This window comes from Bufo gargarizans, chromosome 7 (assembly GCF_014858855.1).
Source record: "Bufo gargarizans isolate SCDJY-AF-19 chromosome 7, ASM1485885v1, whole genome shotgun sequence".
NCBI lineage: Eukaryota > Metazoa > Chordata > Amphibia > Anura > Bufonidae > Bufo > Bufo gargarizans.
The window spans coordinates 49,687,425-49,711,129 of NC_058086.1; the positions used below are offsets into that span (position 1 = coordinate 49,687,425).

The following is a 23,705-nucleotide window of genomic DNA, read 5'->3' on the forward strand; positions in this document are numbered from 1 at the left end:
CATCCTGTATTATACTCCAGAGCTGCACTCACTATTCTGCTGGTGGAGTCACTAAAGTTGACAACTAATATTATGCCTTTAATATTGTGTGTCCATTAGCGATACAGGCCCACTGAACAGTGAGGTCTTCATTAGTTTAATTAGAGCCCGCTGTGGCCCTTTGGCCCTTTCAGCCATCCAGTAATCAAATGCAGCATGGCTGTGGTTACATCCCTTATTGTGCCCTGAGGCCTCTTTCACACGAGCGTGTCCGGATAAGGTCCGGATGCGTTGCGGCAGACCCGTGCGAGTAGCTACCCAATTGCAGTCAGTTTTGATTGCGTTTCGTTGTTCAGTTTTTATCGCGCGGGCGCAATGTGTTTTGCACTCGCGTGATAACAAACTGAATGTGGTACCCAGACCCGGACGTCTTCACAGAAGTTCAGGTCTGGGATCGGTGTTGTGTAGATGTAATTATTACCCCTTATAACATGGTTATAAAAAATAATAGCATTCTGAATACAGACTGCATAGTACAATAGGGGGTTAAAAAATATATTTTTTATTTAACTCACCTTAATCCACTTGCTTGCACAGCCAGCATCTCTTCTGTCTACTTCTTTGAGGAATAGGACCTTTAATGACGTCACTGCGCTCATCACATGGTCCATCACATGATCTCTTTTACCATGGTGATGGATCATGTGACAGACCATGTGATGTGTGTAGTGATGTCACCACAGGTCCTTTTCCTGTGCACAGCGAAGATGAAGACAGAAGGAGATGCCGGCTGCGCGAGCAAGTGGATTAAGGTGAGTTAAATTATTTTTTATTTTATTTTATTTAACCCCTCCAGCCCTATTGTACTATGCATTCTGTATTCAGAATGCTATTATTTTCCCTTATAACCATGTTATAAGGGGAAATAATAATGATCGGGTCTCCATCCCGATCGTCTCCTAGCAACCATGTGTGAAAATCGCACCGCATCCGCACTTGCTTGCAGATGCTTGCTTTTTTCATGCAGCCCCATTCACTTCTCTGGGGCCTGCGTTGCGTGAAAAATGCATAATATAGAGCTTGCTGCGATTTTCACGCAACGCACAAGTGATAGGTGAAAATCACAGCTCCTGTGCACAGCCCCATAGAAATGAATGGGTCCGGATTCAGTACGGGTGCAATGCGCTCACCTCACGCATTGCACCCGCGCGGAAATCTCGCCCGTGTGAAAGAGGCCCTATAGGGTTATAGAGATAACAATAGATAGACTGGGGGGTGAATAGATTTTCAATCGCTGTATCTCATTGTGGACCCCGGCACTGTTACATTGTAGCACCTTGTGGCACATATTCCTCGGGTCTAGTTGTCAGACTCCACCCCCATTCCAGGTGCACAGTCATGTGACAACTATCTCCTCCCTGGGTGGATTGAGAAATCTTTTCCTCTCCAGCTGACACTTGTATGAATGCCACTTCTGTCCCTCAGGGCCGCCTCCCCGTGCGCTGGATGGCCATCGAGTCCCTCAACTACAGTGTCTACACTACGAAGAGTGATGTGTAAGTACCAACCTAGAGAAGTATTGACACCCCAGGGGGGGGGGGGGGGGGGTCATGTTCAGGGACTGAGGAGCAGCTTGATGCCCCTGGGACCCACATTTTATTTAAGCAGGTCTGTAATTTATTTAACCCTTTCCTTCCTTTAAACCAGGCATCCTCAACCTGCGTCCCTCCAGCTGTTGTAAAACTACAACTCCCACAATGCCCTGCTGTAGGCTGATACCTGTAGGCTGTTCAGGCCTGCTGGGAGTTGTAGTTTTGCAACAGCTTGAGGGCCGCAGTTTGAGGATGCCTGCTTTAAACCCTTTCTTTTTAATTAACCCTTGCCTTCTTTCTACAGCTGGTCCTTCGGGGTCCTCCTCTGGGAGATTGTCAGTTTAGGTAAGTGAAGATTGTCATAAACATATATTTTTGCATATTGTTTTTTTTTATTTGCACGTTACTGTCCACATAAAAAATGTGAACTGTTGCAGATTTCACACTGGTCACTAGAGCAGACTTCTGTATCCTGCAGCTTTGCTGTACAGACTGGGACACGGTGAACAGAGTCATCTCATTATCATTACAGGACACTGGGGTTTAATAGGAGCTGTAGTGTGGAGACCGGGATAATGCACAACAGTAACAGTAACTCTGTATGCAGCTCCCCCCTCACCGCTGGGCTTCGGGGGGTAGGGGTGCTGGGGCGCTGGCTGTGCTCCATCACTTCCTGGGGACTGTATTATTCTATGACATGTCTCTATAAATGTGACATTAACTAACATTCCCTTTAAACCTGCACAAGAAATGACTAACAGTTTGCCAATGTTTGTAGTCGTAGTCTGGAGACTTAAAGGGGATGTGCAGTTTGGAGACTATTCAGTCACTGGGGGCCATATCTTACATACTGGACCCTCCAACTGCTAAACCAGTGTCTTCCTGACCGGCTCCATCATATGTTCTTCCAGGTGGGACACCATATTGCGGTATGACCTGTGCGGAGCTCTATGAAAAATTACCGCAGGGTTACAGGATGGAAAAACCCCGGAACTGTGATGACGAGGTGTAAGTGACGACAGCACCAATTACGCAGAACCGCTCCTGTCCTGTCCCCTTCCTGATCATGTGTGTCTGTTGCAGGTATGAGCTGATGCGGCAGTGCTGGCGGGATCGTCCCTATGAGCGGCCTCCATTTACCCAGATATCCCTGCAGCTCATCCGCATGCTGGAGGCCAGGAAGGTAGGAATTCTACAGGGTCTACGAAAAAGGGGGGAAGCTCCCGATACTTAGATGGAGAGTAATGGTCAGTGGCCACTACCACACTGGCGTGGGTCATGGGGCATCACTGGATATTTAGTATGTTGCACCTAATTTGATCTGTTGTATCGTTCTTTGTATCAAATATATAAAAATAGCTAATTAAAAATGGGTGCAAAGACTTTTGCAACAGGGCGCAATTAATGGGCAACAGTCCGTGATAGCCTGTGTAATGTGTAAAAGTGCTAGACATGGCCAGCTGCCCACTGTAACTGCCAATATTATGGTGCCCATCTCCCACATGCAGATTTTGGACCTGGGAAATCAAGGTTCAGTGCTGGAGCAGCTCCACGGCTAGCTCATCACTGGATACTTAGTACATTGCACTTAATTTGATCTTATTTGTAGCAAGTATAGAAATTAACTATTTAAAGACTTTTGCAATGGGGTGTGATTAAAGGGCAACAGTCCATGAGTGTAATGTGTAGAAGTGCCAAACATGGCTCGGTACCCATTAACCCTCTCATCATTATGGTGCCCCTCTACCACTTGCAGAGTTTGGAGATGCAGTTTTGGGCTTCTCTTCTTCTGGACACCATGACAGTGGCCTCTAGGGATAGTTCATTACAGAATAGTTTTAGATACGGCCCTTTTATTAATCTGATGCATCATTATTTTGTTGCAAGAGTAGATATGAGCTAATAAAAGGGGGTGCAAAGAATTTTGCAACAAGGTGTAATTAAAGGGCAAGAGTTCTTCTCGGGTCTAACCAGTCCATGATAGCCTGTGTGATGCGTAGAAGTGGCAAGCATGGCTCGGCACCCATTATTGCAGTGCATATGTCGCTGGACAATGTGATGCCAGGCATCGGGGGGGGGGGGGGGGTGGGACGGGGGGGGGACACACACACTTATAAGGTAGAATCCCGATGACCGTTTCACCTCCCGTGTTTGTGTCTTCTAGGCCTATGTCAACATGGCGCTGTTTGAGAATTTCACTTATGCTGGAATTGATGCGACCGCCGAAGAGGCGTGAGAAGACGACGAGTGAGAACGTTCTGGACTCTGCACATTGCTTGTTGGAGATAAGGACTCGGTATATAAGGACTAATATTCTCGCCGTCCCATGGTGGACTGCAGAGAGCAGCAAAGCCCATGGCCGGATCCAAGGCTTCTGTTGTGTCAGTCATCTCCGTCCACAAACCACACGAGTGGGCAACATGGAGATGTCAAAGAGTGCGGCTGGAGGAACGTGATAAGAGCGAGCCCCCTCCCCCACTACAGCGCGACACTGCCATCCCTTGTATGTAAAGTGCCCCCTGTACAGTCCTCTGCTCCTATAGGGCCACAATAAACCTCATTACTATTTGTAACTTTTCTTACTTTTATACTTTATTGTATCTCGTCATCTTACTTCGGCATCAATGGCGCATCCTGCAAAACCCGGTACATTGAAGAGAGACCTTATGTCTTATCGCCTGCATAAGTCCGAGGCTCCAACCCCTGGGACATATAGGTCTCTGTTCCCAAAACAAGCCTGCTTGGCTATTTGATAACGGTTATGCCAGCTGTCGATATACATTTTCAGGAGGAATAACAGAGGACTGGCACAATGCGGATTGATAAGAAAAGATGCTCCAGAACTGGTAGTTTTTTATGGAAAAGTAATCAAAACAGACATGTCAGAAGATCAGGATTGCTGACGGGTCCCTTTTAAAGCCTCCTGCATATGACCGTATCCGTTTTTGCGGTCCACGAATTGTGGATCCGCAAAACACAGATACCGGCTGAGAGCCTATCCCTGCCGCAAAACAGGCAAGAATAGGACATGCTCTATTATTATTTTTTTTGCGAGGCCGCAGAATGGACTTACGGAATTAGACAGCATGCGTGTGTGCTGTGCACGTTTTGTGGCCCCACTGAGTTAAACGGGTCCACATCCGATCCACGAAAAACACGGATCGGATGCAGACCGAAACTACGGCCATGTGCATGAGCCCTGATATAGAGTCCCCTTCTGGGACCTGACATTGACATTGGGGGTGGGGGGAGGGGTGTCCCCAACAGAGTTATCCAGGGCCTATCATGGGGAAAACCCTTTGAAGGGGTTGTCCACTTTTGCTCTGCTAGGACCCCTACAATCAGATTGGGGGAGGTTACAAGGTGCTTTAGTCATATGTAAAGAGTTTGCCCAAATGCCCAGACAGTGAATGGGTTTAATGTATATAGGATCCAGGAATGTTTACCGTTACATGTATGAGGATCGTATGCATAGAACCCTATAGATGCAGCATGTAAATCTCTAAGGACTTGTATGTATAGGGACTCAGGAAAGTGCTGCTACCTGTAGAAACCGCCCCAATTTGCTTTCTGGAAGCGACTGCTACAAAGTATAAATATGGAGAACATGAGCCTGGAGTGTGATACATTGTATCTTCATCGGTGTAAATACAGGTCCAGGTGTCTACGGCTGCGTCACTGGGGTCACCTGCTGTTTTACATCCCTCTGAGGACCTCCAATGCTTGTACCTCCCATCACATTTGTGCAGGACTTTCTTGTGGAATGTTCCTTGTAGGGGAGGGGCTCATGCAAATCTGACCTAAAGCAGGTGTTTCTGGGTAGTTTTATAAAGCTAGAAAATGATCTTAATGTTAAAGAGGATATCCTTAATCTAATCATTATCCTACCTAAGGGTCCATTCACGTGTCTGTGTGTTTTGAAGGATCCATGGATCCGCGAAACACGGATATCGGCGATGTGCGTTCCGCATTTTTTCAGACCGCACATCGCCGGCACTTAATAGAAAATGCCTATTCTTGTCCGCAATTTTGGAGAAGAATAGTACATGTTCTATTTTTTTCAGGAACGGAATAGCAGACCTGGAAGTGCGGATCCGCAATTTCGGATCTGGGCAGCACATCGTGCTGCCCCATAGAAATGAATGGGTCCATAATTCTGTTCCGCAAAATGCGTAACGAAATTGCGGACGTGTGAAATGGACCCTTACAGTGCGGCCCCCACTGATCTCTTGGCACTTTTTTTTTTTTTCTAAAGTTCTCGTGGGAATCGCAGCTCCTTCTCCCGCAAGAACTTGAGCTCCTTCTCCCTGGCTAAGAGCGGGGCGCTCTGATTGGATGCGCTCGCAGCCAGGGGGAAAATAACCGCGCCCAGGAGAAATACAAGTCCACGCCTAGTATAACCGAGTCGCCTCATTAGCATATGAGGCGCCAAAAGATACGGGGACCACAGCGGACGAACGGGGGGTTCTTTAGAAAAAATAAAATAAAAAAGTGCCAAGACATCAGTGGGGCCGCACTATAAGGTAGGATAATAATTAGATTAAGGATATCCAGGTAATAGGTCCTCTTTAATGTCACTAAACCGTATGAGGCTCCTATAATTATCGTGTCAATGCGATTGTTTATTATTTTCACCTCTTTGTAGTTTAATTTCTCAATATTCTCCAGATCTCTGCCTGCTGTCAGTGAATGAAGACTTTCATATTTTACATTCAGAGGCTAGAACCCCTGTGAGTGAAACACAGCGTGAATCTCTTTGCATTCTTGAAATTTTGCGACAATGTATCAGCGCAGTTTAATCATTGGGGCTCTGATCGGTTACCATGGCAGCCAGGACTCTACTGCAGTCCTGGCTGCCATGGTTACTTAGCTTATACTTACCTGCGCTGTCTGTGGCCGGCCGGCGCTCCTCCTACTGGTAAGTGACAGGTCTGTGCGATGCACCGGCCGGCCACAGACAGTGCAGGTAAGTATAAGCTAAGTAACCATGGCAGCCAGGACTGCAGTAGCGTCCTGGCTGCCATGGTAACCGATCGGAGCCCCAGCAATTAAACTGGGACTCCGATCGGAAATGCCACTCCGCTGCCACCAATGATGGGGGGGGGGGTTGTTAGCCTGTGGCCACTGCCACCAATGTATTTAATACTGGGGAGGGAGGGGGAGGCCGCACTGGCCACCAATGCTTTTAATACTGGGGAGGGAGGGGGGGCTTGCACCTGAGGGGTTAATGGTGCGGATCTCAGCCCCCCGTAAGAGATCGGGTGCTGCCAGGCAGCAGGGGGCAGTTATGTCCACAGTTCTTAGTATATTCTAACTTGAAGCGTCCCCATCACCATGGGAACGCCTCTGTGTTAGAATATACTGTCGGATCTGAGTTTTCACGATCTAACTCAAATCCGATGGTATATTCTAACATAGAGGCGTTCTTTACATTGGGGGACAGATCCGTTTACAATTGCACCAATATTGTGTCAACGTAAACGGATCTGTCCCCATTGACTTACATTGTAAGTCAGGACGGATCAGTTTGGCTCAGTTTCGTCAGACGGACATCAAATGCTGCAAGCTGCCTCCAGAGCGTAATGGAGGCAGAACGGTGCCAGACTGATGCATTGTGAATGGATCCGCATCCATTCAGAATGCATTGGGGCTAAACTGATCCGTTTGGGGCCGCTTGTGAGAGCCTTGAAACAGATCTCACAGGCGGGCCCAGAAACGCCAGTGTGAAAGTAGCCTAACTTGTAGGCTGCAGCTGACAGAGGATTGTGTAGCCTGGGTACAATGGTGACAAGTCCTGTTACATCAGTCGTGGATGCGGTCTGCCACCAGCTGAGATGGAACTATAACTGCTAATATTTACTGACATCATCCCAAACTGCACTGCTTGTGGCTGTCAGGGCATGCTGGGAGTTGTAGTTTTGCAACAGTGGGAGATCCGCAGGTTAAAGATCCTTGTTGGACAACAACGCTGTCTCGTCATTTGTTGATCCTTACGAGGTGCGGCCGCCATGTGAAGCCTCACAGAGTGAAATTGGGGAATGTCTCTTATCTTCTCCCCTATTTCCTTCTCTGGTTCCTGCTGCTCAGGCTTCACCCTCCTGCACCAGCCACTAACAGGATGCACGGAGGCCTCGGCCATGTCACTGTCACCGTGTTTACCACATGCTGCTGCTTCATGGGGCCACCCCTTTACCCCTCAAGAAAGGGGTTTCCTGAAGCTGCAAGCCACCGCGTTAGATAAGTGTGGACAGAACATCAAGAGCTACAGCTTCTAAACCTAAACATGTCTGGAACCATGAGGAGAAGACATCTACCTGTCACCTTGTGCACGTTCTTCATCTTGCTCTGCTCTGCTGTAAAATACAAAGTTACAGAAGAAGGTAAGTGCTGGAGCTGAGCATCTTCTGGTTCTCAAGAATGGTGCCATGTATTATAGACCCCAGAGCTGCACTCACTATTCTGCTGGTGCAGTCACTGTGTACATACATTACTTATCCTGTACTGATCCTGAGTTACATCCTGTACTATACTCCAGAGCTGCACTCACTATTCTGCTGGTGCAGTCACTGTGTACATAGATTACTTATCCTGTACTGATCCTGAGTTACATCCTGTATTATACTCCAGAGCTGCACTCACTATTCTGCTGGTGCAGTCACTGTGTACATACATTACTTATCCTGTACTGATCCTGAGTTACATCCTGTATTATACTCCAGAGCTGCACTCACTATTCTGCTGGTGCAGTCACTGTGTACATACATTACTTATCCTGTACTGATCCTGAGTTACATCCTGCATTATACTCCAGAGCTGCACTCACTTTTCTGCTGGTGCAGTCACTGTGTACATACATTACTTATCCTGTACAGGTCCTGAGTTACATTCTGTATTATACTCCAGAGCTGCACTCACTATTCTGCTGGGGACCACATACTTGTACAGGGGCCTCTGCTGTCTGTGCTCTCAGGTATGAATGTACGGAACTTGTCCTTATGCTGGGCCCATATCTCATGTTTTGCAGACCTCATCCTCTTATCTGGAGACCATGACGTCCCTCATTGTTTCTCCAGAAACCTGGAATCTGTCACCTGTTACTGGGCGGCTGAGGAGCTGCTGACAGATGCTGAGGAGCTGCTGACAGATGCTGATGCAGGAAGGGAAGATGCTCCCTATAGATTTCATTACAGCTATGATAAGTATGTATCTGAGACTGATCGATCAGTGTGAGAAGTCGCTCACAATTGTCCTGTCCGCTTCTTTTTGCTGGAATTGGGGACAGTAAGTTGCACTTATAGTCCACCATTTTGCAGGAGTCTTGTGGAGTCTTTGGTCACCCAGTCACCAGTTTGCACAGACCCTTCCCTGCTGTCTGATCCCATATCCCCTGAGCTCTCCTTCACATTCATACACTTTTTACTTTATGCTTCAATTCTTCACCATTTTCAAGATCTCTGACAACTGTCATTGAACAGAAATGCTCTTTTTGGCAACCAGACTCTGAACACACTTCCTGATCCAATACTTCTCACAGATGGGGGTTTGTTACAACTGTATCCAGTCTAGACAATCCTGTGTCAGTTTTAGGGTCATGCGCACGACCGTATGTTTTTTGCGGTCAGCAAAAAACGGATCCGCAAAAAATACGGATGACATCCGTGTGCGCATTCCGTATTTTATGGAACAGAACAGCTGGTCCTTCATAGAACAGTACTATCCTTGTCCGTTTTTTTTTTTTTGCAGACCCATTGAAATGAATGGTTCCGCATACGGTCCGCAAAAAACCCCCGAAGGGACACGGAAAGAAAATGCGTTTGTGTGCATAACAGTCTGTTATGCACTGATGCACTGTAACAAAGACTCAGGACAGGGAAGCGCCAGTCTCTGCTGCTTATGTGTTTAGCTCAGGAAGGAATATCTAGAGTGGATACAACTGTGACAAACCCTCAGCTGTGAGATGTATCAGGCCTGTACAAGTCTTCAGCTTCTGGATCTACAAAAAGAACGTTTCCGTTCACTGATAATAAATGAGACACAAAGTATTCTTGTACCTATAGATACAAATGCAGACCAGACAATATAACCGTGAGACTAAAGGACCGTTTGCATGGGCCGAGATGCCGCCAGATAATCGCTAACGAGAGTTCATAGGAATGCTCATTAGCAATTATCTGGCAGTGTAAAAGTGCTGCCAATTACCTGATGAAGAAGTGTTTCGCTTGTTCATCCAGTAATCGTATGAATCATGCAAGCACAAAAATCATCTGCCGGCAAACAACGAGTCTGTATGGGGACGAGCGATGCATTAGTGATCACTGCTCCCCATACTGTGGAGGAGATCGCTGCATGTAAATGTGTCTCCTCCACTGACGAGCAGGTGATTGTTGGGAAGGAACACTTCCTTCCCGACAATCAGCTGCTGTATCGTCCCTTCTAAATAGGCCTAATAGTGGTACTTGTTGACAGGGCCGTCTTTACCAAGGGGCAAAAGGGGCAGCTGCCCTGGGCCCAGTTGCTCCTGGGGGGCCCAAGGCAGCTGCCTCTTGAGCCCTGCTAGCTACTGCCCCGGGTGTCAGGCTGTCGGCTACACAGGCATCATGATCGTACTGTGTTAATGACCTTAATTCTAGGACCTTAATGAGTTTTGCTCTAGGACCTTAATGACATCATTACCATGTGACCAGTAACCTAGCAATTACTGGTCACATGGCTATGAGGTCATCACAGGTCCTACTGAGTGTTGCAGAAGTTAACTGTGGAGCTTTTTTGTGTAAAGATTACATCAGAAAAAGATGACAGGGGCTGTTATGTTAATATACTGTAAACTACTGTATAGTGGGGTGCTGTATACTGTGTGGTGGGCTGTATATTGTGTGGTGGGCTGTATACTGTGTGGTGGGCTGTATATTGTGTGGTGGGCTATATTGTGTAATGGGCTGTATATTGTGTGGTGGGCTGTATACTGTGTGGGGGGGGGGGGGGGTGGCAGCCTGTATACTGTGTGGGGGCCTGTATACTGTGTGGTGGGCTGTATACTGTGTGGTGGGCTGTATACTGTGGGGGGCCTGTATAGTGGGGGGGGGCCTGTATAGTGGGGGGGAGTGCTATACTGCTGTACTGTATAGTGTGGGGGGCTGTATCGTGTATAGTTTGGGGTGCTGTATACAGTGAGGTGTAGTATACCGTGAGGTTCTGTATACTGTGGGCTGCTATACTGCTCTACTATATACTGTGGGGTACTGTATAGTGTGGGGTGCTATACTGCATACTGTGTGGTGCCGTATACTATAGGGTGCTATACTGCATACTGTGGGGTGCTGGGGTGCACTGTAACACTAGGGTGAGCCGAGCCCTGGTCTCCGTCCTGCAGGGCGGTGCCCACTTCCAGCCTGAGCCCAGCTGCCCAGAGCACTGATCCTGAGCCGCTGGAGTCTTCAGAACTGGAAGTATTTACAGCCATTCACTGGACTCTACCAGATGTGTGGATTTTTGTGTGTGTGTTGTGGTGGAGGCGTGATTGCCTGCTAAGGTGTGGGAAGGCGGGATCCAGGGGGCCCAAGTACATTTTTGCCCAGGGTCCAATCAATATTAAAGACGGCCCTGCTTGTTGAGATGTGGGTGTATATGCCGGTAAAAACAGTCTAAACTCAGTTTTTGGCAAAAGCCACGCTCATTTTTATTTTGAGCAAAAATAAAGCAAAAAACAAACAAAAACAAAATAAATTATCTTCATGGGTATTTGTAACTACCTTGATAGCAAGTAGCTCCCCCAGTGTCCAGCTGAGGGCTCATGCACTCGACCGTATGCCCTCCGAGACATACGGTCAGTGAGCGGGTACTAACACTCTGAATTCCTGGATTCCTAGCACATTACTCAGGTACCTTTAAGTACACAAAACTCAGGATCACAACCTTAGGGCTCATGCACACGACCGTTGTTGTTTTGCGGTCCGTTTTTCACGGATCCGTTGTTCCATATCTCAGTTATTTTTTTCTCTCTGATTTAAGTCCTCTTCCGTTCCGTTATTCCACAAAACATATCCGTATGGTTTCCGTATGCGATCCGTTTTTTGCGGATCAGAAACTGAAACAGTAACTTATTAATCACCAAACACATGAGCAATATGGGCTGGGCATAGCATTTCTACAGTATGGATCCGCAGAATACGGATGACATACGGATGTGTTTCATGTGCGTTCCGTATTTTTTGCGGACCCATTGACTTGAATGGGGCCTTGGACCGTGATTTGTAGAAAATAATGAAACATGCACTACTTTTTTGCGGAATGGAAATACGGAAATGGAAACGGAATGCACACTGAGTACCTTCCGTTGTTTTTGCGGACCCATTGAAGTGAATGGTTCCGCATACGGTCCGGAAAAAAAAGAAGGAAAAGAAGCGGAAAGAAAATACGTTTGTGTGCATGAGCCCTTAAAGGGATACACACACTTTACAGTTCCAAAACAAATGTTACAAATGAAACATAATAACTTGTTACAGAGGAGCCTACAGTCTAATGTATCATTAAATAGCAGTTATACTAAAGAAACCAAAACACTTTCTGCAGCTCTGCCTCACGAGGTCACTCGGCTGCAGGCGTCTCACACTCTGTAATGCAGGCGTCTCACACTCGGCTGCAGGCGTCTCACACTTGGTTGCAGGCGTCTCACACTTGGTTGCAGGCGTCTCACACTCGGCTGCTGGATGTTAGTGTGAACAATGCCTTAGTCTGTCTGCAGAAGTAATAGTGGACGGAGAGAGAGGTTTGCTGGCCAGCAAGAAAATGAAAGCATATTCACCCCCTAACAGTTCTCCACCAGATCCGGAGCTCAACTTTAAGATAGACGCTGCCCAAGCACCCCCCCCCCCCCCCAAAAAAAAGAAAAAAAAACTGAGAAAAACTAAACCTAAAAGTGAAATTCAATTGATGCTACAATGAATGATGATTGGACACTAAAAGATCAGACTTGTTTTCATTCCCCACAGGGAATCGGAGAAGGACTGTGAGCTCTCGGTACAGACGGGTCCTGGTCGTCGCACCCTCTACGTCTGCGAGGAGGACGAGGTCGTCCTGTTCAATGACCTTAATGTTTGTGTGAAGGACAAGATGACAAACCAGACCCTGCGCAGCCGCACATTCGAATTAGAGCTTTTTGGTAAGAGCTCAGGACTTTTCCTGCAGGTATCTGGGCACTGCCTGTTTTATTAGCGCAGTCTACACTGTGCCGGGAGGGTGCAGAGTACAGGCTGCCATAAAAGTGTATCCAAATGATGTAATATAACGTCCTGTCAGTGCACGGCGGTCCGGAAACTAAGACCCACCTGTACCACTGACTCCTTATGTGCAGTCTCTTCCTCCTGTGTAGTCGCAGTGCAGTCACCGTGTGCAGTCTCCTCCTCCTGTGCAGTCACCGTGTGCAGTCTCCTCCTCCTGTGCAGTCGCTCTGTGCAGTCTCTTCCTCCTGTGCAGTCGCGGTGTGCAGTCTCTTCCTCCTGTGCAGTCGCTCTGTGCAGTCTCTTCCTCCTGTGCAGTCGCGGTGTGCAGTCTCCTCCTCCTGTGCAGTTGCTGTGTGCAGTCTCCTCCTCCTGTGCAGTCGCTCTGTGCAGTCTCCTCCTCCTGTGCAGTCGCTCTGTGCAGTCTCCTCCTCCTGTGCAGTCGCTCTGTGCAGTCTCTTCCTCCTGCCCTTAGTCTCTGGGGCAGGAAGTAGCTGTCTCCCGTGAGCCCCCCATCCCTCTCTCTGCTCCTCCTGGCAGCCGGGGGGGGGGGGGGGGGAGGTCAGTAATTCTCCTCCACGGCTTCACCATGCTTTGTCTTGCAGCGATATTACCGCCTCCGCAGGACATAAAGGTCGTGTGGGAAGAAAGTACTGAACGGTTCCGAGTCACCTGGAAACCTCCGGATATGGATATGAATTTCATGTTCAAATACGAGGTCCAGTTCTGGTCGACTGAGGAGCAGCACGAGGTGGGCGACCTTCCTCCTGCACCTGCAGGGCCCCTCTCCCCACCCTAATGCACACCTATAACCTCCTGCCTCCGCCTTATGTTTCTGTACAGTCTGTAATAGCGGAGGAGATGAAGGAGGTTCTGCTCCCGCACCTCAGGCCCATTCAGCTCTACCACCTCCGGGTCCGCACATCATGGAAGGCGGAGAAGCCATCGCTATGGGGTTCCTGGTCCGAGGCTGTCACCTTCAATAGTCTGGAGTTTGCAGGTAGGTAGAGTCTGCGGTCAGCCTCACAGGGAAGCTAAGATATTAGGTGCTGTTTGGCGGATTCCCCACCTGTGACCCTGCAGACAAACAGCTCCCCATATCTCAGCCCATGGACCCTTTGATGTGGGTGGATATTGGCAGCCGAACCGGTCATCCTGTGTTCCTCATTTATGACGTCACACTTTTCAGTAGGTCCAGTGCCTTGGAATTGAAAATAAAACGTGACTTTTATTTACCTAAATAAAAACCTCCATCGTGTCCTCGGGGGACGTTTACGTTAAATTCCAAGGCGCTGGACCAATTGAAAATGTGTTACTGAAGTCTCTCGTAAACCCAGATCGGGGGATTTGTCCGTGCTGCCTTTTTCTTCATATTATGGGAGTGTCTGGATTACGCAAATTGAAGGTGAGCTGCGCAAAAAATAGGTTTTTTGTTTCATTCAAAGTCATGGGTCATGTAAGAGGTACCAGTGTGGGGGTCAGGGGCAGACATGTGGAGATAACTGGGGACTCTCCCATCTAGAGTCTGTGGATTGGTTGTTTGAGACCTGCCCTGGACACCATGCTTTACAGTGCAGCAGAGCTTGTTACAATAAATTATTTCAAAGCAGTTACAGAAAAGCAGATTCCTTATTTTGTGAAGGTGTGCTGCAGGATGTTCTGCCATGGTCAGAGAAACTAATCCTGAGATACGTTGCTCTTCCCAGAAAACATCGGGCTCCACTGCTTCACCTCTGACCTCTCTCAGGTCTGCTGCAAGTGGGATGAAAAGATGGACGCCGCTTTCCTCCAGGTGCACTATAGATATGGACAAGAGAGGTAGGTGTGAGATGTCTCATAGCTCAATCCATGCATCAACCAGCAAGACATGGAGCAGAAATAGATGCTATAGTGTCTTATGGAATGATGCCATATGAGATGTTGGGGATTGTAGTCAGTAGACGCCTCTGCAGCGCTGGCGTCCTCCACTACATGATCTGCTACTAGTGCCACCATGCGCTAGTTTTGGCGCCCATGACAGATGGGGCTGGTGGCTGCATTATGGGGTTCCCCCTACAATCTAGAGTTCTGCACCTCGTGAGCATCAGGTCTTCTTCTCCATGTAAGATATCCGTAAGCAAGTCTAACCTCTCACACAGACTGAGGATAGCTCTATGTGTTGCCTTCTACATATGGGTGGTGGGGGGCAGCCTTGCAGGGGCATTATGTCTTAACATAGTAACATAGTACATAAGGCCGAAAATAGCCCTCCGTTCGTCCAGTTTGGCCTGTTATCCTGGAAGTTGATCCAGAGGAAGGCGAAAAAAACATATGAGGTTGAAGCCAATTTTCCTCACTTTAGGGCATGCATCCTCAAACTGCGGCCCTCCAGCTGTTGCAAAACTACCACTCCCAGCATGCCCGAACTCCTACAGGTATCAGCCTACAGAAGGGCATTGTGAGAGTTGTAGTTTTACAACAGCTGGAGGGCCGCAGTTTGAGGATGCCCACTTTAGGGGAATAAAATTCCTTCCCGACTCCAATCGGAATAACTCCCTGGATCAGCGACCCCTCTCTAGTAGCTATAGCCTGTAATATTATTACACTCCAGAAATACATCCAGGCCCCTCCTGAACTCCTTTATTGTACTCACCATCACCACCTCCTCAGGCAGAGAGTTCCATAGTCTCACTGCTCTTACCGTAAAGAGTCCTCTTCTATGTTTGTGTACAAACCTTCTTTCCTCCAGACGCAGAGGATGTCCCCTCGTCATGTAGCACCAAGATGACCCAAATCCACTACAAGGCTTATATCTTGTCCGATCTGATGTCAGATACTCTTTTTTCCTTTACGCAGCACCTCCACGTGGCAGCCGTGCGAGGACTCTGCACATCTGAAGGACTGTCACTGTGTGTTCCCATCAAGAAACGACAGGTCCATGTCTGTGACACTGAAAGTAACGTTTGTGGATGGGAAGGAAGACTTATATTATCATAAGCCCTTCTGGATCAACCATGTAGGTAAGTGCTCCTCAGGACAAGACTACATTGACTGCAGGTCCAGATGTGCAACGGGCGCCTCCGACCAGGGCCCTCTATATAACTTCCCAGGTGTAGGAATGCCGAGTGGTATACTGCGGCCTATCTGTGTCTTTATGTGTGTCACGGTGCTCCTACCTGGATACGGCTGGACCCCAGGCTTTGGCTCCGAAGCAATAAATAGGGGTAATGATTGAGGGATAAAAGAATAACTGGAGTCCAGACTTTGAGATGAAGTTCAATGGCCGCTTTACTTGAATAAACATTTCTCCAAATAGTTTCAGGATTTGTCTTGGTTCCAGCAGGCTTTAGCATTAAACTGGCAGGCAAACTCAACTCTGCTATGTCTTTGTTGCTCTCTGACTCTGCTGTACTGACAGGCTGGCTGTATAACTCAGCTTCTTCTGTATGCTGCACTTCTCTTTGTAGTCTATAGGTTATGCCAGGGAACTTTCCACTTGGCTCTTGAGGCTTTAAGCTTTGGCCTCCATGGCCAGCAGAGCTTAAGGTGCTCTGCCTGGCACGGGCACATCAAGCAGAGACGTGCCTCTGCACACCCTTTCCATAGCAGCGGGGGTAAGCTAGACTGGAACTAACTGGTCCCCACCCTTCCTGCAGGAAGTAGGGCCCGCCCACTTCTCTCCAGAGGATGGTAAGTTCCATTCTATCTACATACAGCTCTGCCGTGTTTGCTGCCACCTGCTGGTGAACCAGGCACATTACATGTGAACATGAGTACAGGAGGGAGTCCTCCAGCCATCAGGTATTGAAGGCATTTTTCTCATTAATTTTCCATTTCCACAAGGTACCCCTCTTGGGGTGATCAAACTACCCTGTATCAGCTTGGGACACCCCCAGTGTTTCCCAATATTTATGAGTGGCAGAGCCAAATGTGGTTCAAGGACTGAGAGGAGGACATTTCTGGAATTCCTGCCTTGAGCATCATGAAAGCTTGTCTAGCCCCTGAGGAGATCCCAAGGTGCAGGGGCGTAGCTACCATGAAAGAAGGCAAAGCAGCTACTATAGGACGCGAAATCAGGAAAGGGCTTGGGAGGAGGACAGGGCGTAGTGTGCGCCAGGTCATAGTGTAGTGTGTAGTATGTAGTATGGGGGGGGGGGGGGTCCGTTCTGAGGTGTGTGGCAGGAAGCTTGTTTCAAAAACTTGCTGTGGGGTGTAGTCAGTTCTAGTTCCATCACTGCCCAGGTGGCTCACAAGAGAGCATGTCCAGCCCCTGAGGAGATCCCAGGAGGGGTAGCTAATTGTTTCCTTATTATTTGTAAATTCTGCGTATATCCTAGTAGAAAACTAACTCTGTTTTTCCTGAACACAGTGCTCCCACCAGCCCCAGAGCTGCACCTCCACCGACTGCCTGGGAACAAGCTGGCTCTTAACTGGACAAGTCCAATTCCAGTTCTCGGAAAACACCTGATCTATCAGATCCGCTTTTCAATTGACAATGAGAAGTCCTGGACGGTAAAGTATAAGATGAGAGGATGAGATGAGAAGGAGCGGGGGCCATGGCAGTGGGTGAGGTGGTCGAGACATGGTTGGGAAGTGTATTTGGCTGAGGGGGCCCTGTTACAGATATTGCATAGACTTCCGGTTACATGTCTGGCTGTGGCAGCACACTGTGAACTTGGGCGCTTAGTGTGCTTTATATCAGACTCTGCAGGTCCCGTCTGGAGTTAACAGCAAGCTGATGTCCATGGTCTCTGACACAAGCTATACCCTGCAAATCAGAGCAAGTCCCAACCAAGAGGAAATCCAAGGATCCTGGAGCCAGTGGTCTGCAAGAGTCTCCACCAAATCTCCTTCCAGTATTGGTGAGAAATATAATTCAGGAGGGTTGTAGGTTCTGTATAAGGGCACCAGAAAACAAAACCACGTGTAATATGAAATCGGTTTGGTAGAAGATCAGCTTTGTAATTCCATGGGGATGTGCAGCAAAACTCTCACAGGAAAGAAGTGATTGGAATATGCTGTATAGTGACAGGGATGGCCACCAAAAATAAAGTCAATCTGAAGTCAATATATGTATATATCTGTACACAGAAACAATAAGTGGAAACCAGTGTGCCCACCATTAAACATTTTCAAAAAGGTTATCACCCAGGAAAAGGTCAAATTATGCTAAATATGAACTAAGCACATCTGCCATTCAGGCTTGTAGGAAAGCTGGGTCATAACACTAATGGAAGCTGTCATAGCCGATCAGTAAATATTACGGTGTGTTCCTCTTTTGCAGCCTGGGTGACTCCAGTGATCATCATTTCCATTCTCATTTTCCTGGCTGCTGTACTTTGCCTGCCTTGTGTCTTCCCCTCACTTTATAGGCAAGTAAAAAAGAACATCTTCTTTTAAGACCTGCTTTCCCTGACATGTCTGCTTGTGGAGATGCAGGTTCAGAGATCAGTCGGTGATCCCTGTGGAGCTGCAGGATGGGGGTCAGTGGGTGTCACCTGAGGAGCTGCAGGTCTAGAGTTCAGTGGGTGTCACCTGTGGAGCTGCAGGTTCAGAGATCAGTCGGTGTCACCTGTGGAGCTGCAGGTTCAGAGATCAGTCGGTGATCCTTGTGGAGCTGCAGGATAGGGGTCAGTGGGTGTCACCTGTGGAGCTGCAGGTTCAGAGATCAGTCGGTGATCCCTGTGGAGCTGCAGGTTCAGAGATCAGTCGGTGATCCCTGTGGAGCTGCAGGTTCAGAGCACAGTGGGTGTCACCTGTGGAGCTGCAGGTTCAGAGATCAGTCGGTGATCCCTGTGGAGCTTCAGGATGGGGGTCAGTGGGTGTAACCCGTGGAGCTGCAGGTCTAGAGCTCAGTGGGTGTCACCTGTGGAGCTGCAGGTTCAGAGATCAGTCGGTAATCCCTGTGGAGCTGCAGGATGGGGGTCAGTGGGTGTCACCTGTGGAGCTGCAGGTCTAGAGCTCAGGGGTGATCCCTGTGGAGCTGCAGGATGGGGGTCAGTGGGTGTCATCTGTGGAGCTGCAGGTTCAGAGCTCAGTGGGTGGTGGAGCTGCAGGTTCAGAGCTCAGTGGGTGTCACCTGTGGAGCTGCAGGTCTAGAGCTCAATGGGTGTCACCTGTGGAGCTGCAGGTTCAGAGATCAGTTGGTGATCCCTGTGGAGCTGCAGGATGGGGGTCAGTGGGTGTCACCTGTGGAGCTGCAGGTTCAGAGATCAGTCGGTGATCCCTGTGGAGCTGCAGGTCTAGAAATAAGTGGGTTTTTCCTATGGAGTTGGAGTTGCAGGTTTACTGCTCAGTGGGTATTTCCTGTGGAGCTGCAGGTACATGGCTCTGTGGGTGATCCCTGAGTGTCTTTATCTCCTCCTTTTATTGTCTGATTAAGATTTGTTTGTAGGTCTTATTTGCTATATTGTAACTTCTGTAGCAATGCAGCTTCCAGGGGCATTGTTGTAGGGGGAAGGCAAGGCACCTACCAGCCACTCTGACTAGGTACAGGGATGGAAACAGCAATGTGAATCTTTAGACCTGGCAAAATAACGCCAAGATGTTGCTCTGGTCATGGCCAAACTGCAGCAAAAACAATACGTCATAGTATATTAATGTAAATACCTGTGTGTAATTCTATAGAATATTTCATGTTTATAAGATACTTTTTCTTTAGGAAGCTGAAAGACAAGTTGTGGCCTCCTTTACCGAATCTTCACCGAGTGCTGGACACATTCCTGGCTGAGATCCAGAAACAGTATCAGGTAAACTCCCAGTAAGACTTCATTATCATAAATACTAAGTTGTCAGCATCAATATAATTTAAGGATTCCTGCAATTGACATCTTTTGAAATGTAGATTAAAATTTTAACTCTGTGCAGCAATGTGGCCATAATTACTGCTCCTACAGAATATGGTATCTCTGTTCCAGAAGTTATGGCCCCGGCTCTAGCTTTATGGTTTTATAAGAAACTCTAAGCCAGATGAGACGTTAGCTACGTCTCCTGCACTGTTCTCGCTATAACACTACACTTCCCAGCATATTTTGCAGTTAGACTGGTTAAAAAAAAACAACAATTTAGAGACCTGATTGGGCATAAATGAGACAAGAAGAAGAAAGGAATTGACCCGGTGACATTTTCCCCATGAGAGTTAATATGGCTGCAATACGATTAGGCCTCATGCACACGAACGTATTTTTAAACGTCCCGCAAAACTTGGTTCCGTTGTACCGTGATCCGTGCCCGTTTTTTCTTCCGTGGGTCTGCCGTGATTTTTGGAGGATCCACGGACATGAAAGATGAAAAAAAAATCTAAGTCAAGTTTGCCATTAAAATGATAGGAAAAAACGGATCACGGACACGGATCACGGACACGGATGACAATCTTGTGTGCATCCGTGATTTTCACGGACCCATTGACTTGAATGGGCCCGTGAACCGTTGGCCGTGAAAAAAATGGCCACGGGTGCACACAACGGTCGTGTGCATGAGGCCTTATTGTGTGACCACTGTGTTCTTCTCCCAGCCTGAATCTACTCCGTATGAGAAGCCTCTCGAGGAAGCCGCGCAGCCGTCACGTTTGGAGATCCTCTGTGAACTGACGCTAACCAGTGAAGGTCCGCAGGTATCCCGGGACTATGTTCAGCTGGCTCCACTGAGCTACCAGAATGAGGAATACTGGCCAAACCTGGAGCCTCTGGAGGTGAATCCAGACCTCAGCGCCCATAGTCAGCCTCCCAGTGGCCTCACCAATAAGACGTACCTGCCCACTGTCTGGAGCGCGCTGTGATGATGACAAAGGCACATTGACATGAACACTGTATAGGAATGAAGATATCAGTCCTGAAAACATTGGATATGACTTTAGCGATTACTATGGATCCATTCTAATTGGGGCAAATCTTTAAAAATTGGCACCGTTTTTTGGAGGAGACGTGGAACAGAGCAGTAATCTCCAACCTGTGACTGAAACTGCAACTCCTAGTGTCCGCTGACAGCTATAGGTTATCAAGGCATGCTGGGAGTTGTAGTTTTGCAACCACTAAAGAGCCACAGGTTGAAGACAGCAGATGATATAGCCCTAGCCACCATTTTTCTTTTATTCTTCCTTTTACTTTTTCATTTGCTCTCCTCATTAGTCCTCAGTTTCGGATTAGTTGTTTGTTTTTTGTTTTTACTTTCGGCTCTTATAAAGTGATTACAATATTTTCTTAACAACATTAAAGCTGTGTCCTTTTCACTGATCTAAAACTACTGATGGAAGGATCTTCCCCATTATGCGGACCTCCTTATAGGATATCATGGGGGATTGCTTCTATAGACAGGGAAGGACTTATTTTTTTCTAGTGGATCCCACAAATGACGAAGCTGGGGTGGCGTCACATGAAAAAAATGAGCAATGGATGGGATTCTCACGTGATCCTTCTACAGGCTCCCATGTCTGCCATGATAGTTACTGCAGGGCGGGAAGTCTGCAGAATGTAACAGTGTAACATATTGTATATAGAACTGTTATGATGTATCATTTGTTGCAATGAAGTTCAGACTCCCTATAAGTAACACTTCATCTAATCTGATAATGTAATAAACATTATTATTTATATTTTGTTCTTCTTTTCTATTTGCATTGACCCTATGACGGATCTCAATACCGGAAAATATTAACACTAGTGTGAAAGTAGCCTGAGTCAGGTGACTAAAACGTCCTTGTGCACCTACCTTATCCAACACTAATACTACAAATGACCAGTAGACGGCAGCACAACCTCAGTATTGCTTCCAGTACACACACCTACATGGATATCGCAGTGCAGTATATCAACAGCGCATTTCCCGCTATCTTCAGTGCAGCTCATCTACAAGGGAGGTGATATATCATTGCATTCCCACCATCATACAGCAACGTCCAGGGCCTGTGCTTTACCTGCCCTTGTGGTACCCAGGTGGCGTTCCCCTGCACATATGTAACATATCATATTATATATCTATATAACATGGCGTATCCACGTGTATGCATGTGCATGCCGGGAGATATAATGGGGATGGGGAGATATAGTGGGGACCCCTAAATAGCGGAGGTTCCAGAACGTTTTTTCCTATTCCTCTTGATATAATTTTAGACAAACGTGTCTTGTGCGGAAATCACACTTGGTGTCTGAGCGTGATTTCCCATTATGGACACTGCTGTTTCCAAGGAGCACAAGGTATTATACAGATTTATGTATTCAGGAGAGAGAGGAGAAGGAGACAGCGGCACTCACCAAATATTATACAGATGTATAATGCTGTGTGTCTATGCAAGACCTTGCATCTACTGCATTATACTGACAGCGTTATGTCAGTATAATTCAGAAGATGCAAGGTCGGACAGAGACATCGCCACGTGGCCCTATTGCAGAAATTAACCACATAATATGTATTCCTTGTATGGTAAAATTCCTATAATCCAAAAATTCTTATAATCTGAGAATTGTATAAGAATCATCAGCCATAGTGCAATCCTGCTGTTCCTGGAGGCCCTCTATGACAGCCCAGTAATCCAGAATATCCGATAACCTGGCGCCGGGCCGGTCCTTTAACCAATGCTGTCATGTACATGTTGTGATAGACAAACCCTAGAATGCAGCAGAGAAATCTTGGAATATCTCTGCACTCGCCGATGTATTCAGCCCCAGGAGGATCTGGGTGAAATTCTTAAATAAAATATTTTCTGCATACATTAATGTATATTTTTCATTGTCTTCTGGGTGACGCAGGTGAAGCGGCTCCTCATACCTGAGTAATAGAGGAGGAGACATGTAGTGACAGGAGCTGGAAGAACGTGCTGGGCTTGAGACAACCTGGTTTGACTCTGCTTCATGAACAGGTCGGCTCGGCGGTACAATCCATCCTTCCCGATAATCGCCCGGAGGTGAAAAGCTGCATTTACATGAAGCCATCGCCTCCACTGTGCGGGGCTGAGCAATGGTTACTGCAGTCGCTCGTCCTCATGGTGCAATATGGACAGACCCTGCGACTGCTACGAGCCGGAGGAAGGACTGCTCAGCACTAAAGCCTGCATTACACCTAATGAGTGTTCATACAAATGCTCGTTAGCGCTCATCTTGCAGGGAAATCCGTTGCCAAATGAATGATCAAAAACATATTCTTTGGGCAATTATGATTTTTAAGCAGCGGCAGATCAAGGGGGCGAGCGATGTCATCATGATCGCTTCTCCTCATGCTGAGGAGGACATCGCTGCATGTAATAGCAGTGGTCTCCTCCGCTAGTGAGCAGGCGATTGCCAGGAGGGAACGCTTCCCTTTCGTCAGTCATACAGGCTTAAACTTCTTCTTCTTGTCCCTGCATGAAAATACTGCATTTTCATGCAGCTGCCACTTTTGGGAGCTCAATGCAAAGAGATAATTACAGCTTCCATTGTAATTGTATACATTCCTATGCACTCAGCTCCCCCTAGTGGTGGCTTCAGGCAAGAAGGAAGTTTATCAGTGTATTTTGTCTTATGTAAATATATTGAGAAATAAAGTGTTCAGAATAAGCACCATATTTTTGAAGCACCTCTTCCACGTTTGCCAACATAAAAGTCAGATAAAGTGGTTGAGGCCAAAAGCATTTTTTTTTTATTACAGTTTGTATTTATTTAAAATTTCTTCCACTGGAATAAACATTTTTTAACTCATCAGACATCTGGGGGTTGCACTTTGTATTCTACATTGTTTGGAAAAGATTGATGAATGCATCCTGGGAAACTCAGGTGTCCACAGTCTCGGGACCTTTTGGCACCTCTTGGGAATAAGCATTCGTAGAAAGGTTTGTTCCACATAATTGGCACAGAAATTGGGGAGTAAACCCGCCAAACTGTGATGTGCAATGGGATAGGTTAGGGTTTGGGTAGAGTAATATACAGTGGAAAGCAATAGGTTTAGGGTAGAGATATGGATTGTGGTATCG

At 47.4% G+C, this 23,705-nt stretch overlaps 2 protein-coding genes across 4 annotated transcripts in view; both read left to right on the forward strand.

Annotated features, from left to right (window-relative positions):
* TIE1 (tyrosine kinase with immunoglobulin like and EGF like domains 1) overlaps positions 1-4,149 on the forward strand; it is a 29,406-nt gene extending 25,257 nt beyond the window's left edge. Inside the window, exons 19-23 of the mRNA XM_044301649.1 lie at positions 1,465-1,535; positions 1,876-1,916; positions 2,483-2,579; positions 2,655-2,754; positions 3,736-4,149. Of these exons, the coding sequence (XP_044157584.1) occupies positions 1,465-1,535; positions 1,876-1,916; positions 2,483-2,579; positions 2,655-2,754; positions 3,736-3,807 (381 nt within the window). The 3' untranslated portion in view covers positions 3,808-4,149. The remainder of the gene's footprint in view (positions 1-1,464; positions 1,536-1,875; positions 1,917-2,482; positions 2,580-2,654; positions 2,755-3,735) is intronic.
* A 3,509-nt stretch (positions 4,150-7,658) lies between these two features.
* Positions 7,659-23,292, forward strand: MPL (MPL proto-oncogene, thrombopoietin receptor). Of its 3 annotated transcripts, none has more exons than XM_044301653.1 (12): positions 7,659-7,951; positions 8,596-8,770; positions 12,539-12,729; positions 13,393-13,538; positions 13,631-13,787; positions 14,494-14,605; positions 15,623-15,786; positions 17,136-17,278; positions 17,469-17,628; positions 18,051-18,138; positions 19,428-19,515; positions 22,510-23,292. In XM_044301653.1, exons 1-12 carry the CDS (start codon positions 7,855-7,857, stop codon positions 22,534-22,536), a joined length of 1,548 nt encoding a protein of 515 aa, XP_044157588.1. In that variant the 5' UTR covers positions 7,659-7,854; the 3' UTR covers positions 22,537-23,292. The 3 variants fall into 3 exon arrangements, with proteins under 3 accessions (XP_044157588.1, XP_044157586.1, XP_044157587.1); XM_044301651.1 differs by lacking the exon at positions 22,510-23,292 and adding an exon at positions 20,280-21,565 and having other exon boundaries at positions 7,660-7,951; XM_044301652.1 differs by lacking the exon at positions 22,510-23,292 and adding an exon at positions 20,280-21,563 and having other exon boundaries at positions 7,662-7,951; positions 12,560-12,729.
* The last annotated feature ends 413 nt before the right edge of the window (positions 23,293-23,705 follow it).

Excerpts from the sequence above, each read along its gene's own strand:
- MPL (XM_044301651.1), top strand. The coding sequence starts at position 7,855 with ATGTCTGGAACCATGAGGAGAAGACATCTACCTGTCACCTTGTGCACG. Across the intron at positions 7,952-8,595 it reads ATACAAAGTTACAGAAGAAG|ACCTCATCCTCTTATCTGGA; the intron begins GTAAGTGCTGGA and ends CATGTTTTGCAG. Across the intron at positions 13,539-13,630 it reads CGACTGAGGAGCAGCACGAG|TCTGTAATAGCGGAGGAGAT; the intron begins GTGGGCGACCTT and ends GTTTCTGTACAG.